The sequence below is a fragment of the Podarcis muralis genome, chromosome 6, assembly GCF_964188315.1.
Source record: "Podarcis muralis chromosome 6, rPodMur119.hap1.1, whole genome shotgun sequence".
NCBI lineage: Eukaryota > Metazoa > Chordata > Lepidosauria > Squamata > Lacertidae > Podarcis > Podarcis muralis.
The window spans coordinates 50527155-50544619 of NC_135660.1; the positions used below are offsets into that span (position 1 = coordinate 50527155).

Consider the following 17465-nt stretch of genomic DNA (forward strand, 5'->3'; position numbering starts at 1 on the left):
ATGACCAACCAACACAATGACCTTGGTGGGGGAAGAGTCAGGAGATTTGTTGTTCCTCTATCTACCTCACCATTCTTTGTCCTTGGCAAGGCATTTCTTGATGAGCTGCTGGCTCTCTACCTGGTGTGGTCAGGCATGGTGTATGTATGTTTCTGTGTGTAAATTTCATGTATTTCAGTTTTTGTTTTTATTTTTAAATCAGCCCTTTTGTCTACTATGAAACATAATTGAAAATTTAACTGTGGTGATAGTTCATACCGTATTTTTCGCACCATAGGACGCACTTTTTCCCTCCCAAAAAGCAAGGGAAAATGTGTGTGCGTCCTATGGAGCGAATGCAGGCTTTCGCTGAAGCCTGGAGAGTGAGAGGGGTCGGCGCGCACCGACCCCTCTCGCTCTCCAGGCTTCAGGAAGCTATCCGCTAGCCGTGAGAGACCCAGCTCTCCCACGGCTAGCGGACCGCTGCGCTAATCCAGAAGCTTGGGGTGTGCGGAGCACAGCGCGCCCCAAGCTTCTGGGTGCCGGCAAGGTCTCGCTAGCCCTGGGAGAGCCCCGCGACGTTGCGTGGCTCTCCCAGGGCTAGCGAAGCGCCGCGCTAATCCCGAAGCTTGGGGCTTCGGGATTAGCGCTCCGCTCAGCCTGCTTCCCGGAGCGCCAGGCGCCCTGAAAGCAGAGCTCCAGGCGCTTCGGGAACACATCCGCAGCATGGGGAGCCTTGCAGGAATTCCCCACAGGGCTCCCCACGCTGCGGATAGCAGCCTGCTGCCTGGCGGGTGGGGCGCCCTGAAGCAGAGCGCCCCTCGCGCCAGGCAGACATCCGCAGAGTGGGGAGGCTTGCAGGAGTTCCCCACAGGGCTCCCCACGCTGCGGATAGCAGCCTGCTGCCTGGCGGGTGGGGCGCCCTGAAGCAGAGCGCCCCTCGCGCCAGGCATACATCCGCAGAGTGGGGAGCCTTGCAGGAGTTCCCGACAAGGCTCCCCACGCTGCGGATAGCAGCCTGCTGCCTGGCGGGTGGGGCGCCCTGAAGCAGAGCGCCCCTCGCGCCAGGCAGACATCCGCAGAGTGGGGAGGCTTGCAGGAGTTCCCGACAAGGCTCCCCACGCTGCGGATAGCAGCCTGCTGCCTGGCGGGTGGGGCGCCCTGAAGCAGAGCGCCCCTCGCGCCAGGCAGACATCCGCAGAGTGGGGAGGCTTGCAGGAGTTCCCGACAAGGCTCCCCACGCTGCGGATAGCAGCCTGCTGCCTGGCGGGTGGGGCGCCCTGAAGCAGAGCGCCCCTCGCGCCAGGCATACATCCGCAGAGTGGGGAACCTTGCAGGAGTTCCCCACAGGGCTCCCCACGCTGCAGATAGCAGCCTGCTGCCTGGCGGGTGGGGCGCCCTGAAGCAGAGCGCCCCTCGCGCCAGGCATACATCCGCAGAGTGGGGAACCTTGCAGGAGTTCCCCACAGGGCTCCCCACGCTGCGGATAGCAGCCTGCTGCCTGGCGGGTGGGGCGCCCTGAAGCAGAGCTCCCCGCCCGCCAGACAGACATCGGCCAGCCCCACAAGCTTGGGGGACAGCAGGGAGGCGTAGCGCCACTATCCCGCTGTTCCTCAACCTGGTTCGGTTTCCCTGACCTGCTTTTGGGGGGGGAAATAAAGGGGAAAATTTTTTCCTTTATTTCCCCCCCAAAAAACTAGGTGCGTCCTATGGTCCGGTGCGTCCAATCGTGCGAAAAATACGGTAATTGTGCTATTCCATGGGCCTTAAAAAAAAAGTTTGCGTGCATAGGTAAACAAATCCTGTTTGCATACCCACAACAGACTTCAGGTTTCCTGAACTTCCAGAGGTCATGGAAATAGTAATTGAGGGATGGGACTACATCGCACAGTGTAAATGCATCTCATTAAGCACTGCCTGCTTGGATCTGTGGATGGGAAACACTGAGATAGATTTTAATTGAAAGAGCTCATGTGTGAATAAAAGTGAACAAAAACACACATGGAAAAACTGGATCTATGTAACCCATGCACATATTAACACCCTGTTGTGTACACAACCTTTTACTCTACTTCATATATTTTAATTCACACATATTTCAGTGAATTTTCCCCACACAAAACATGATTTCGCTTTTTTCAGATAAATGGTAAAGTTCAATATTTTTCACAATTACTCTAAATGTTTTATGCCATGTCAAAGTAGTATCAGACACTGGCACTATGTGTGTCTTGAATATTTTTATGGCTTGCTTATTTAAAATTTGTTACACAAAAAAGTAAAAACGTGTTTATTTAACTTGGTATGTTTCAGTGCTTTGTATATATTTTACCACTTGGTGTCACTGTTTTTCCAAAAATACCCCTTCCATAAGTTAAAACTAATATACATTTGGTTTTAAACATATTAAAAAAAAGTAAGGGGACAACTTGCAATTTTAAAAACCAGGATTTAATTTGTAAACCAAAGAATGTAATCAGTCTGTTAAGAATAATTGCTTACATGTTGATTCATGTAACTGTTGGTTGTGTGTATAGCTCAGGAACTTTAAATAAATAAAATGCTTGGTGTTGCTGAAATGTGACAGCTATAACTCATAGTAGTCTTAAATCTGATTGAAGAACTTAGATTGTGTTTAGGGTTCTGATGAGATGAAGAGATGAAGATCTATTCATTATCCTTTATTAAAGTAGAAATATAGGTATGATATAAGATCATGAACTGAACTGAATGTCAAAGGCAGATCCATTCAGCTTGTAATGGTCTTAGGATAGTGTTTGGGTAGCAGAACCATTTTAATAGTGTATTTCATTTTATTATTATTATTATTATTATTATTATTATTATTATTATTATTCTAAATGAGTAGCAAGTGTATTGAAGTAATTTCAAATGTGTCACCACAAGTTATATCAAAGTTTCTGTTCAATTCTCAGCAAGCTAATGAATTTTAGTTTATAGCCAAATCTTTTAAAGTTTGTTCAGATTTTCTTTTAGAACAAAGACTAATATGCCCAAAGACATTGAAAAAGAAGTATTTTGCTGGAAAAAAACCCCTAAATAAATGGGACTGTTTCATTTTTGCTTGCCATCATACCTAACCTATTTTTTAAGAAAGCATATAAACGTCACACTACTATATTCCTAAAAGTCTGGTCCTATGTAAACCTTTGTTTAAAAATCATACGGCCTTCTGCAATGACTGTCCACTTATCTTTATCTCTTTACATTATTTATCTCTCTTCCCTCTCTACCCAACTACTAAAACCATTTTACAATATTTTACTTTTGTATGGATGGTTCTTCAGTGAATCTGTAGAGTAGTTTCTACAATGAACGTTGCTTTTGTCAGCATAGTTTTTCCATCTAACCTTCACATAATTTTAACACTTTTGCCTAGGAGGCTGTACAGCTCAGGTGTAACTATTTCTCCTTATTTTTATTTTTTTAATACACAGGTCCTGATTGTTCTTTGAATGTTCCTTCAACGGAGTCATACTGGATTCTACCTAATGTGAAGCCATTTAGTCCATCTGTAAGCCGAGCTTCACATAAAGCAGTTCTACATGGAAAGTTTATGTGGGTGTTTGGGGGATATGCATTTAACTACAGCACATTCCAAATGATATTAAAGTAAGTAATTTCCTTGGCCTTTCATTACTGTTTTGTGTGAATTTATTGTTATTTAATAAATAGCATTTACCCTATACATCACCCACACTAGCGTAAATCAACCTAAACTTTAGGGCTGTCTTGTCCGAAGGATTCTAAACTTTGTAGCATTACCCCTGGACGTTTTGCTGCTCAGGAAAAAGAGGGAGTATGTTCTAGCATACATATTATGGTTTTCACACTGATAACTTTCAAATAGACTAGGAATCGAGATGAAGACATTGTCTATTGAAAAGAAAACTACTGTGAGAACACTTTCGCTACTTGTATTATCTGTTTTATACAAAGGGAATTAAGTTCCATTCACCCCAGTCTCTGGTTATTGTCCTCTTGAATTATAGTTCATTATTTCACCTTAGTAATATTCTTAGAGTTAAATGAAGTGAAATATAGCCGATCAAGTGGCTCATAGAATTCAAAATACAATCTTATGATTAGAATACATCTGTATTTTTAATATTTTAAAATTAGTTTTCAAATATAACCCCAATAATAGCCCAATTATAACAATTAATTCCCAAATTATATAGTTATGATGACTAAACTGAAAACAATAATTTTGTTTCCAAAATTTATAGACTTAGAATTCCCTTGGTTGACACATTTATTTATTTATTTATTTATTTATATTTATTTTTACCCTTTTTAGTTATAATTTGGAAAGCAGCATCTGGAATGTAGTACCGGTATCGAAAGGACCTCTTCAGAGATATGGACACACTATTGCTTTATATCAGGTTTGGCTCATCTAGGGTAATATTTAACTTTATAAATTTCTGAGCTTTTGAACACCTTTATTGAAGTTATTTCATAACCATGCTTTAAATTCCATTCTTTACAGACAATTGATCTTTTTGGTCTATGTGGTCTTGTCAGTTCATTCTTTGAATGTTCTATTCTTTTTGGTAGTTTCCTACACACTTCAGAATTCTGAGTAAAGAATTATTTTATCCTATTTTGCCGTAAATCACCATATTGTAAAAACCAGACGAAACCAAACCTTAGGTTATGAATTAAGCTTTTATGTCCCAAACTGTTGCTGCCTGCCTTCAACTTGTGAGCTGAGCCCAAACCCAGTCTGCTGACTTTTAATTGAGAACATAAAACTGTATTTCAGATAGCTGCAATTGTACTGTTTCCAGCACATCAGTTGGGGTAAGGGAATCATTCCCAACAGCGACTAGCCATGCATGGAAATACAAAACAATTTGGTTTTGAAGCTCCACTTGGACTATGACTTCAAAGTTGTATGTTTTGCATTTGTGATTTACACTAGTTGAGCCGAAGGGCTAGTTTCTGCTTTCTTCTTAAAGAGGAAAAATATGTTTGTTAGAATTATTTTGTTTGGCTGTGTAGTAGTTAAGGTTGTAAAGTGGGCATCTATTTGGTAGGTACAGTTCTGAACTCGATCCTGTTTTTGAATATCAAACAAAAGCTTCCAAAAAATAGGAAGAATGATCACAAGGCTGTGGAAGGATAAATTAGATGATTATTTTAAAGCACTTTTCAAATTATTGTTCCATCCTGCAGATATTTAATTTCATTGCTGTAGTTTAGGTTGTAATGTTATGCAGGAATAACTGATCATCTTAAGTGACAGTTCGTTTAAAAACGTTTTAGACTGTGATCCTAAAACTACTGTCACAGCAAAAACATTTATTTCAATAAAACTTGCCTGTATGGTGCTTTGAGACTCAGGGTATTACTTTCATTCCTTTGCTATTCATCAGTACAAGGTCTACTGAGCACAGTGGAAGGAAGAGAAAATTATCTAATTGATAAGTTTGTCTCCCTGTATTAATTTGGTGTCTGTGCAGTTTCCACACAATGATTCTGAGAGTCGCTGACATTCTGCGAAACTCATCTCCCCATCCCCACCCCCACCCCCAATCTTTCATTTTGTTTAAGGAAAGCAACAGATGCAGAGGTAGGAATATTTATTAGATGGCTCCTGGTTTAATATCATTTTTGGAGTTTTAGGCCAGTCACTTCTCTCTCTCTCTCTCTCTCTCTCTCTCTCTCTCTCTCTCTCTCTCTCTCTCTCTCTGTGTGTGTGTGTGTGTGTGTGTGTGTATTCTGACGTGCTTGTAATCCAGACATGATATTCATATGGCAGTTGTGTCTATAATAAAAGGAAACTATTTAAATCTGTACCTGATTATTGTGTTTTGCAATAATCTAGATTGAGATTGTGTGGGAGAAGTGAAAATGATTTTAAAAGCATGTAATGGAAACAAGAAAATGTTATAACAGTCTATAATTGAAGTGGAAATGTTCTGCTCTGAGTTATGCCCTTCACTCAAAGCAGGCAGCATACTTAAAAGCCAGGCTGCTGATGGAATGTAGGTGAGAAAAGAAGTGGTTAATGAAATGGTGCCAGGATGGCCATGGAAAACTTTACAGGACAGAAGAAGTTGAATGGCTTGGCTTCAGTGAGAGGCAGGAGTAGACTCAGGCCTGCTTAGAGTCAGAATTGCTAAACAATGTGACAAGAGTAATAGGAAGGCTGAGAAACAGGGTAGCTGAGAAAACAGCAGGTGGTGCAGGCACCATGAATTAAAAGAAGAGAGTGGCAAAGCAGAATATGGGCCTGTGGCCAGTAGAGGCTATATACATGGATTATAGGAAGGAAGTGGTCAGGCAAGGAATGATGAAATACTGTAAGCAGTAAGTCAGGAAGCTCATAGGTTTGTACAGTCTTCATCACTGGAATTACCTACATCTTTGAATTGCAGTGAAAGGCAAATTCTTCAAGGCATGCCTTTTTACTGTAATCCAGCATTTCGACAAGGGAAACGTAGCTGGTTAAATTGTCGTTTCTATCCATCTTTTAGGAAGAGACAGATTTTTGATGGATCTGGCCCTGGAAATACGTTCAGGGTTGGTAGACATGAATGGCTGTGTGGAGATAGAAAAGTTTAATTTCAGACACTGACAGGAAGAGCCCAGGCTGAGTCACTTCATGCAGGCCTCTTCCTCGCTCTTTCAGATCCATAGCCCACACATGTGACATTGTTGTTCTGCAGTACAGTAGTACATTCTACAGTTTGTAGCTTTGGGAGGAAATGTAAAAGAGCAATTGATAATCACTTATGACCTCTCTTGGTAATTAAAGGAACAATTAAGTCATGCTGAGATTTGAATAGCAGTAATTAAAAGTTAATAACAATTGCTGCAATGGCCCAAGGTGATGTGGTTAATTCATCACTGCCCATCAATAATGGGCAAGTTCACCTCGAAATTGGCTTGTTTTTTTGAGTTTGCACATTGGGTTCTTGTAGCAGTCAGAAACATGGAGTGTTTCCAAGCCTTTTTCTAGAGGTCGTAAGGATGAGAACTGTGAGGAAGTGAAGACTTGGATTTAGCCAATGTCACCTCCAATTAAAAAAAATTCAGTTACATTAAATTGAATTGAATTTTATAAGACAGTGACTCAAGCAAATTCAAAAGTGACCATTTGTATTACACAATGAAAATCAGGAGAGTCCTGTTTCTCAACTTTGTACCAATTCATCTGATTGGGATTGGTTAACTTTCAATTTAATTAGATACCTATGTCTATGCTATGGTCTTTCTCCAGGTCCCATCTCACCCACTGCTAAGTCTCTTCCGCCCACCTGCTGATTGACAAGAATCAAAGAGCAATGAAGATAGGAGAATGAATCAATTCTTCCAGAGACAGTACAGCTGTATACATTTTGTTTCAAGCATATTCATTAGCTTGCCATGTAGAAAGGCTTCTCAGTATATTGAGCAACTTCCCCCACTACCACCCCCCACAATCAGATAATAATGTAACACTCACTCATCTCTCCTTAGTAAGCAGCTAGAGGAGGAGTGATATGCAGAGGCCAGATGAAGATCTGTGAGTGGAGGGATGTCCTATCTGCCATCCTTAGGACCCTCTAGGAAACTTGCCAAACCAAACTTGCTGTAGTCTAGAACTGGGGTGTGCAGCACAGCTAACTGTTGAATGAGACATAGTTTGCAGCAGCCTAAGGAAACTCCATCCACCTTGCTGCCTGCTCATATAAACAAGCCTACAGTGAGAGACTAGGATGCTGTCAGCAGTTTCTAGGAACCCGGTTGTGAGATATTGTGGGGGAATTATGAGTTTGTTTGGGCTCTGGGTGAATTGGGAGGCTGAGAGGGAGAGATGTGTCAGAATAAGTAGGAATTGATCTTGGTCTATATTTGTTAGCAATTTGTATCAATGTAATATTCTTTTTTAAATTTTTTATTGAATTTATATACAGCCATATACCCACAGGTCTGATATATGTAACAATGCACATTTTTAATAATTTGTTGTTTAAGTTACTTATTATTGTTTTAGTTTTCTGTACACCCCCAAGAGATACTTTCATGTTTTACGCAGTCCAGTGGTACCTCGGGTTAAGTACTTAATTCGTTCTGGAGGTCCGTTCTTAACCTGAAACTGTTCTTAACCTGAAGCACCACTTTAGCTAATGGGGCCTCCAGCTGCCGCCGCGCCGCTAGAGCACGATTTCTGTTCTCATCCTGAAACAAAGTTCTTAACCCGAGGTACCATTTCTGGGTTAGCAGAGTCTGTAACCTGAAGCGTATATAACCCGAGGTACCATTGTATGTTGTTGTTTAGTCGTTTAGTTGTGTCCGACTCTTCATGACCCCATGGACAAGAGCACGCCAGGCACTTCTGTCTTCCACTGCCTCCCGCAGTTTGGTCAAACTCATGCTGGTAGCGTCGAGAACACTGTCCAACCATCTCATCCTCTGTTGTTCCCTTCTCATTGTGTCCTCAATCTTTCCCAGCATCAGGGTCTTTTCCAGGGAGTCTTCTCTTCTCATGAGGTGGCCAAAGTATTGGAGCCTTAGCTTTAAGCAGTATAGAATGGTCTAAATAAACAAACAAACAAACAAACAGTATTGTCAAAGATGTAGGGCAAGTTGGGTTTTGATTAGGTGGCACTTGGGGTCCCTTCCAACTCTACAGTTCTATGAAGTTAAGTTAAAATAGCAAGGTGTCCTCACATTCCTTTATATATTTTTTCAAACGTCTACTCAGAAATAGTTCCACTGAGTTCAGTGGAGTGTACTCCCTGGTAAGCAGGCATAGGATTGTAGCAGAGCTATATTCCTTTGTTTTGAAGACTGCTTTTTTACCTAAACTGTTATATCATACATGTTCATTATTACATTATTATACCATTAGATAGTAAATACTTTTAATTTGGAAGAAGTGAGTTCAGTGTGACGTACTCCCAAGTAAATGGCTATACGATTGCAACTTAAATTTGTGTTTGTTATATTGGAATGCAATATAAATGAATTCTACATGTTTTTCTCTTAATGAGGAGATATGTAATCAAGTTCCCCTAGCAGCTGATGCAGGCAACACTGGTTGGGGACAATCTGCTTCTCAGATTCACCTATTACTGCAAGCAAAATTCATTCCAACATTCAGTTGCTATTAACTGGGAGATTACTTAACCAAAAGATTAATCTCAGCTTTGAAGCATTTTAATTTAGATATATTTCGAGGGAATTGTTTAGGAACCATATTTCATAAAGGACGGAAGCATATGGGAATAGAGAATAGAATGTGGCATGGGTATTGTGAACTGTTCCCGACAAACAACAAAATGTATGGGAAAAGACAATAGTTCAAAGGGCAAGAGCGTAACAGAGGAATGCCTATGTGGATAGAGATGAAGGCCTACCTCATGCTGGGGTTTGCAGCTGAAGCATTATTCTGAGGAATCGTGATTTTAGGGGGGCTGTTTTCTCACTGTGTATCTGTTGATGTACCGAGAGAGAATAGGGAGGGATAAGATGAGTGCAGTTTATACTAAACTTCGAATAACAATAAAATGAAGAGTGGAACTAGAAACCAGTGGATACCCAGGGGTTCTGAAGGGTAAACACTGGACTATGTCCGTTGCGTGTAAGAGCTGATTTACATGTATTATAAATTAAATTATTACATATATTATAAATTAAGTGTAATTTAGAAGCCAGTGTCATTTCCATAGCATAACATTATCACAATTTTAGTATTTTGCTGGTTTTTGCTTTGTATTTTTTGACATTTGTATTAATTTCATTTTGTTTTCTCTCTCCCCCCCCCCTTCAAACAGGATGACATTTACATGTATGGAGGCAAAATTGAAACAAATACTGGTAATGTCACTGATGAATTATGGATTTTCAACATACCCAGTCAGACGTGGAGTACCAGAATTCCAGCAGTACTTGTTCATGGCCAGCAATATGCGGTTGAGGGTCATTCTGCACACATAGTGGAGCTGGATAGCAGGGATGTTGTCATGGTCGTGATTTTTGGTTACTCTGTCATATATGGTTACACAAGCAGCGTGCAAGAGTACTATATCAGTAAGTTTTTTTCCTTTTCAGTGTGTTCATATTAATAGATCCAAGGCATTCTGATGCAAATAGGGGACAGCAGAGAGAGAGAGATATTTTAAAATTACACGAATCCTTATTGAGATATGCATGAGCTGACCCTTTATCAGAAGTATGTTTTATCTGATGTGCTGATAGAGATAAAAGTCTTTTTTTTAAAAAACAACAACTATGTGAAGAGGATGTACCGGTATTTTTTTATTTGAAGTGAGGAAGATTCTCATACAGAGGCTTTGTGGATCACCAAGAAATGGGGAAAAATAGTGAAAGCTGGAAAAAGTTACATTTCTTGGGAAATGTCCAAAGAAGGAGCATTAGAAGGAAATAGCCCCGCTTGAACACTACCCTCCATTGTATCTGGCCAATGGGATCTAGTTTCTAATATTAGCTCACCTATCTTAAAAGTTCATTCCATTAAAGCAACCATTAATAACCCCAAATTTACACCTTCTCTCTGAGTCATGTGCCCAGCACATCTGACATTTACTTCTCCTGAAGCAAAACCTGCTCTCAAACATTAAAAGACCTTAAAATTGGATTTTGGCAGCTGACTAAAGGGTCAGGTGCTGTTATTGAAGTTTCCAGATCCATTGCAGAAAACATCAGGTTTGATAAGAGGGTAAGACTTGGTTCCTGCCTCACTTGTCTTCTGAAAACAATTTAGTTCAGTATTTACCATGTTTGATTTTAATGCTCTTGCATATTAGATTTTGGGGTTATTATCTGTACTACTTTAAAGAAATAGAAATTTAACTGTAATTTTTAACTGCAGTTTTACTAAAGTCCAGCAGGATGCACTCCTGCACCACCCTTTTTACTATTGAGTACCGTATAAAGAAAAATAATGTTCAACAGCTGAAAGTATCCTTTTGCACATTTTTTCTCCTACTTTGAATGTGTTAAAGGGCATTGTTTTGTAGTTGCAACATGAAAAAATAGCAATTAATTAATGATGTCACATTCACTAAACAGTAACTGGGATGTAAAGACAAAAAAAATTCCTTCCAGTAGCACCTTAAAGACCAACTAAGTTAGTTCTTGGTATGAGCTTTCGTGTGCATGCACACTTCTTCAGATACACGGCTACCTATCTGCAACTGGGATGTAAAGAAGTGTACTTTTTAACGTTCAGATATATTAATATTTTTTGTTTGTTTTTTTAAAAACACTATGCTCTTTAATGATCTTTAATTGCTGGTTGCATTCTTTATACTAGTGAGCCATAAGTGGTTCATTAAACTAAGTCAGGACTGTAGTAATATTTAAATGTAACTATATAGTATTTCTAACATTCATAAACATTGTAGAATCTCAAGCATTTGACTGTGGGTAGGGAGAAGGAATTGGGCTCAGAAACAGGCAATCACAAACTTTTTAGTCCATTAAGTATACTAGATTACTGTGAAGCATCAAATTTTCAATTGTAATTTGATTTATGTGCTGTTTCAAAGTAATATTGGCTCAATTTAGCAATCAATTAATTTGCCCAATCCTACTTTACAGCTGCCTAAACTAGGGTCCATCATGACATAGTGGCCCAGATCACACAATCAAATTCTGGCTTAATAAACCAGGATATTTACCATATTTTTCGCTCCATAAAACACACTTTTTCCCTCCTAAAAAGTAAGGGGAAATTTGTGTGTGTCTTATGGAGCAAATGCAGGCGGGAGGCTCTGCTCAGCGCTCAATTTAAAGAGCCACGTGGAGCGTGTGTGCGGCTCTTGCTGACATTTCCCCGAGGAGGGAGAAGGGACTGACAGGCTGCTCTTCTCCCTCCTGGGGAAAAGCCAGCAAGAGCTGCATACACGCTCCGCATGGCTCTTTAAAGGGAGGGCTGAGCAGAGCCTGTGTGCAGCTCTTGCTGGCTTTTCCGGGAGGAGGGAGAAGGGACTGACGGGCTGCCCTTCTCCCTCCTCGGGGAAAAGCCAGCAAGAGCCGCACACATGCTCTGCGCGGCTTTTTAAAGGGAGGGCTGAGCAGAGCCTATATGCAACCCAGATGCGAATGCAGGCGGGAGGCTCTGCTGCTCTTGCTGGCTTTTCTGGGAGGAGGGAGAAGGGACGGACGGGCTGCCCTCTGTCCCTTCTCCCTCCTCCCAGAAAAGCCAGCAAGAGCCGTGCGCTCTTTAAAGAGCCGCGCCCATCCCATAAAATAACAAAATAGAATAATGCAATAACAGCAGCTCGATTAACGTGATGGGAAGGCATCAGTAAATAGTACCACAGAGCCTAGGACTTGCAGATCAGAAGGTCTGTGGTTCGAATCCCCGCGATGGGGTGAGCTCCCGTTGCTCGGTCCCTGCTCCTGCCAACCTAGCAGTTCGAAAGCATGTCAAAGTGCAAGTAGATAAATAGGTACCACTCCAGCGGGAAGGTAAACGGCATTTCCGTGCGCTGCTCTGGTTCGCCAGAAGCGGCTTAGTCATGCTGGCCACATGACCCGGAAGCTGTACGCCGGCTCCCTCGGCCAATAAAGCGAGATGAGCACTGCAACCCCAGAATCGGTCACGACTGGATCTAGTGGTCAGAGGTCCCTTTACCTTTACCTTTAAAAGCTTGCAGGAGGTTGTCAGATCCCAACTGCCAAAAAAGCCCTCTCTCCCTTGTGCCTGCCAGCTAGCTAATAGATTTCATCAGCAAGTAGTCCTCAGAAGCAGATATTACAGCGCATGTGCATGCAACCCCTTAGCTGCTGCTTTGCTTCTGTGAAGTGGTAAAATAAACTAGAAATGTGCAGTTAACTATAGCTTCCCATTTTATCTGACCTGGGTGCCATAACTTCCAAACAATCCAGAGTTGAGAAATTGATTTCAAAATCCTGACTTGTGTGGAAGCCACAAACTGTAGTTTCTGGTACACATATAAGAGGAAGCCGTGGTAAGCCGTGGCTTCCAGGCCTGTTTTTCTGCTCACATAAAAGGTTAAAAATGAAGTGGCAGCAAATATTTTCTATAGGTATATGCAACTTTTGCATACCCTGGCTTATTCAGCTAGGATTTGATTGTGTGGATGCAGCCATTGCAGCAGTGAATTACAATCTTTAGTTATGCATTTTGTGAAGAAGGACTTTATTTTCTCTGTCCTGAATCTATTTTACCATTAATGTCATTGGGTGACTTTCTGCTACAAAGTTATAGGCGGGAGGGAGAATAAATTTCTGTCTACCTAGGCTAGGACAAGGGAGTCCAAAGAGACAGAGTAGATGGAAGGGTTCAGAAGTGATATAGATATAGATATAGAAATCACACACACACTCATATTCATATTCGTATTCTCAGAGTAGACCCATTGAAATTACTGAACATGACTAAGTTAGGTCTATTAATTTCAATAGTTCTACTCTGATTAAGTTAGTTGAATACCACTCTAATAGTATATGGATTTATACTAGCCTCCTAGCTCTGCTGCACTGGCTTTGTTTAAAATGGAGCTGGAACATAGCTGTAGAGTTTCTCATGCTGTTAACATCAAATATTGTTTTCATGAGCATAGAGCTAACATTAGCTTCTTTTAATCTCTACTGAAATTCTGCACCTGAAGAAAGACTTGACAACTAATACTGGAGCCATCAATTCCCTACGGTCTCTACAAGCCAGACAGGAGTTGAGCTCTTATACAAAGTCAGAAACAAAAATATACTTTGTATAGTTTACTATGTAGACACTGTAATACACATGATGAAGCAAAATGAGAAACATGTCATAATAACTTCTTACTGTGACACTGCATTGCTCATTAATAGTCAGCATTGTGGAAATTTATATTTCTGAGTACTAAGTACTTGGAGGAATTCCAGACTCCAATGTATGTAAGATATATGGTTAGCTAGATTACAGAGAGGGCTTCTGCTTCACTTAGAAACTAAAATGAAAATTTCACTGTTCATTGAATATTTTATTGCTGGGGAAGGTGTTTAGGACTTGTTTCCATTTTATGACTTCCTTTAAAATGTTAAAAATATATTAGTAGAGGATTAGTAAAACAGATTCTACTCCAGAGCAGATTTTAATAAACTTTAGTTCATGGCTTTAAGCTTTGTGTGGTGACAAAATGCATTTTGTACTGTTAACTATTGTTATGATTCAGGATTAATCTCAACTTTCTGTGTTTCTATATAATGATAATAGATTGTCTACATCAAATATTAATGAGAAATTTATAATGGAGGGCACATTTTGCTGTTACAAGCATTGTAGCCAGGAATTATTTTATTACAAATGCCACTGGGTATTTATGTAAGCATGGATTCATTTTATAAAGCTTTAGTTTGTAGGATCTGGTCTATGCTATGTAGTTCATTTTCTGAAGTTGATAATCCTCCTGTTTCATTTCACCTCCAAACCTTATTTCCACTAAAGCTGAATACATTTTGTAGTAAACTTTTGTGAATTCCCAGGCAGCATTTATCTACAGGGCTGCAGCTGTAGGATCATTTTTAAACTATAAAATTCCAGATGGTGACTCTTAACTCAATACAACCTGCTTTTTTTGGAACTCGGCAACACAGAAAACAGATCAGGAAAATCTGAATTCTGATAGATATAGTTACTGTAAAAGCACAGTTTGGTCCTGTTTAGAAAAATAAATCCTTGAAAGGAAATATGTTCATTTTTATCTCTGTTCCTACTTTATTTGTGTTACGTTCCTATGTCCAGGAAATTGAATCTGGGGCACAGCCGACAGGGACAATCCTGCCCCTTATCCCTTGGGTATTACTGGATGTACCTCTTTACTTCTTCTGTAGGAGTTAATGGTTGCTCAGTGGTAAAGCAAGTTCAGTCCCTGGCATCTTCAGGCAGACCTGGGAAAGCCTTTCAGCCTGAAATGCTTAAGAACTGCTACCAGTCAGTGTAGACTATAGTGAGCTAGGTGAACCATTGGTCTGACTCTGAATAAGGTGGTTTCCTGTATTCCTATGGCAAAGATAGAAGCAGCGCACACATGTGGTGAGGTCAAAACCCGTTCTTCCCCACAGATAGAAATCCTACAGAGGCAGAATGCAAAGGTTCACTGAACATGTCTGCTGAGGTCCATAGGAAGTGGGTTAAAAAAAAAAGTTCTGATACTTATAGCTTGATAAAAGTGCCATTGATGCCAGCACAAAGTGGCTCCCAAAGGCAGCAAGAAAAAGTGGGTGCCACTCTGTACCTATGAGTACCATCACAAAGCAGTTAATGTGCCTAACAACCAGCTGCTGTGCATATTCGCAGACTCCTGGAGAACATGCACATAATTCTTCCATTAAGAGGGAATTGTGCACATTTCCCGGTCATACTATATCTTGTTCATCTTGAGAGAGTTCTTACATGAACTGTTACCTGAGACATTTTACACTTCTTAAACTATACCTCCATTTGTTGATAATTGCTAGACTTGATTCTGTATGTAGCTACTATCTACTCATACCTCACATATGTGAAAATGGATTCCAGTAGTGAGGATTGCACAATAGTTCTTCACAGCTTAAAAAACATACTGGTGATCCTTCATTTTGAAATTGCCTATCCAAAAAGAGGGTTTTATAATAGAATTTTCACCTTGACTTGTTCTTTCCACTATTGTGTAAAATACATTGGGGGGGAGAGTGTTCGGAAGGAGAATGTTGCCAAAATGAACTTCAAAGTCTAATTATCATTACATTTCCCTTAGATATTTTCCCCTAGAGCATTTTGGCAAAATCTCAGTGGGAGGGCAGAAGCAGCATACATTACTCTCCTGCAAGAGGTGGGTGATGGGGAGTATCAGCTTAGAGCCAAAAATGCTCTTCGGTTTTTTTGGATAGTTTTTTTTAAAAAGATACTTCAATTGGCTCTGAATGCAGACGCCAGTCTGCTACAAATTCAAACAAGTCAGTCCAGTAGAGGCTTTATTCAGAAATTTTCCAAGATACAAAAGCACTGTCTTGCTTTAGCTAAAGCAAAGCAATAATATTATATTCTCCTTGAGACTCACATTGAGATTCTTAGAGAGTTTATGAGGTATTGCTAACCTAAAGCAAAATAAATTTCCCTGTGGACTAGCCCAGAAAAGCTTTATGGTTCAAGTTAGTAAAACCATCCACACAATTCCCCTCCTGAGATTTATAGATTCCCCACCAAAGCCATAATTCTCATAACAGAATGAAAGGGCGAAAGGAAGCTCCTTTGCTCTAGTATCAGACCCAGAGGTGATGATAACACCTCAAAAGCATAAACACAATTCTAGACTTCCAAGTAGCAGAAACTCCTGCTGAAATGTTTATCAACCTCTTCTCAATTTTTAATTTCTGTTTCAAATATAATAGCTTTTTAGCTTTTACCTGGTGAGGGCAGATGCAACTTGGAAGAAATTGAGATGCTTCCATTAGCTGTTTGTTAGTCTATCAATAGAGAAGGGGATCCACACAATAAGGAAGAAATAAGTGTTCATATAGACACCAATATCATTTACATGAACTCTGAGACAATGTTTAAAGCACACATATAGTTGTATATGATACTCCTTTATGATGGGGATGGTGAATCGAAACCCACATTATCCCTAACCACTGACCATGCTGGATACAGCGGATGAGTGGCATTTGAAGGGTCACAAGTTCCCTATCCCTGCTTATTGATCTACTCGGGATGCCTTAGTCTTGGTTCTTTCCCGTTACGAAGGGCATTCCCAGATCAGGGGCTTCTCTGTGGTTGTGTTGCAACTTTGGGAACACTTCACTAGTGAGACCTGTCAGGCCACATTGTTGCTAATATTAAGGTACAAAGCTGAAACCTTACTCTGATTATTCTCTTTTTAAATTATATTTTTAAATAAGGACTTGGGAAGTGGGAGAAACTGACAGGAAGGAAAAATAAACAGATGACAGAATCCAGATTGATCAGTACTAATGCTTTCATTGGTGTTTGTCTACTGATCGTGCCTGTTTAGTTGCTTCTGTTCTTATGGTGGCTTTTGGGAGTTCTTCTTGGCTATCCATAGGTTATATGTGCATATGACATTGGTATTACTTGGCTTTGACCTAAACTGGTCTACTTTCTAAGCAGGCTAAACTTTCTATCAAGAGTTTTGATGTTGCTGAACTATACTTCTGAAACATTTGCTCCTTTTCTTGTCACGCTAGACTAAGACTCAAAATGAGCCAAACGATGGTTATGAGTTAGTTTTAATAAATGTAAACATTTAACCACAGTTGAGACTAGTTTTAGTCTCATGGAAATGGCAGGGGAAATGCTGGATATGTAATGCCTGATGTTGTTTGACAGAAATGATTAGGAATGGGGCAGCACATGACCTTTTCTTTTGCACTTGACAAACCCAATTATCTTAACAATAATGCTTTAGTTAAGCACTTCCCAACAAAGTGCTTCAGCTTTGTATAACTTTTGGAAAACTGTCCAAACCTTTAAATGTGCAGTATAATTTCTTTTA

The 17465-nt window shown here is 40.3% G+C and overlaps 1 protein-coding gene across 4 annotated transcripts in view; it reads left to right on the plus strand.

The window, feature by feature from the left end:
• ATRNL1 (attractin like 1) overlaps nucleotides 1–17465 on the plus strand; it is a 501150-nt gene that overhangs the window by 63815 nt on the left and 419870 nt on the right. For all 4 annotated transcript variants that reach the window (XM_028730152.2, XM_028730150.2, XM_028730148.2 and 1 more), the window contains 3 exons: nucleotides 3438–3612; nucleotides 4301–4388; nucleotides 9771–10026. In XM_028730152.2, the coding sequence (XP_028585985.2) occupies nucleotides 3438–3612; nucleotides 4301–4388; nucleotides 9771–10026 (519 nt within the window). The remainder of the gene's footprint in view (nucleotides 1–3437; nucleotides 3613–4300; nucleotides 4389–9770; nucleotides 10027–17465) is intronic.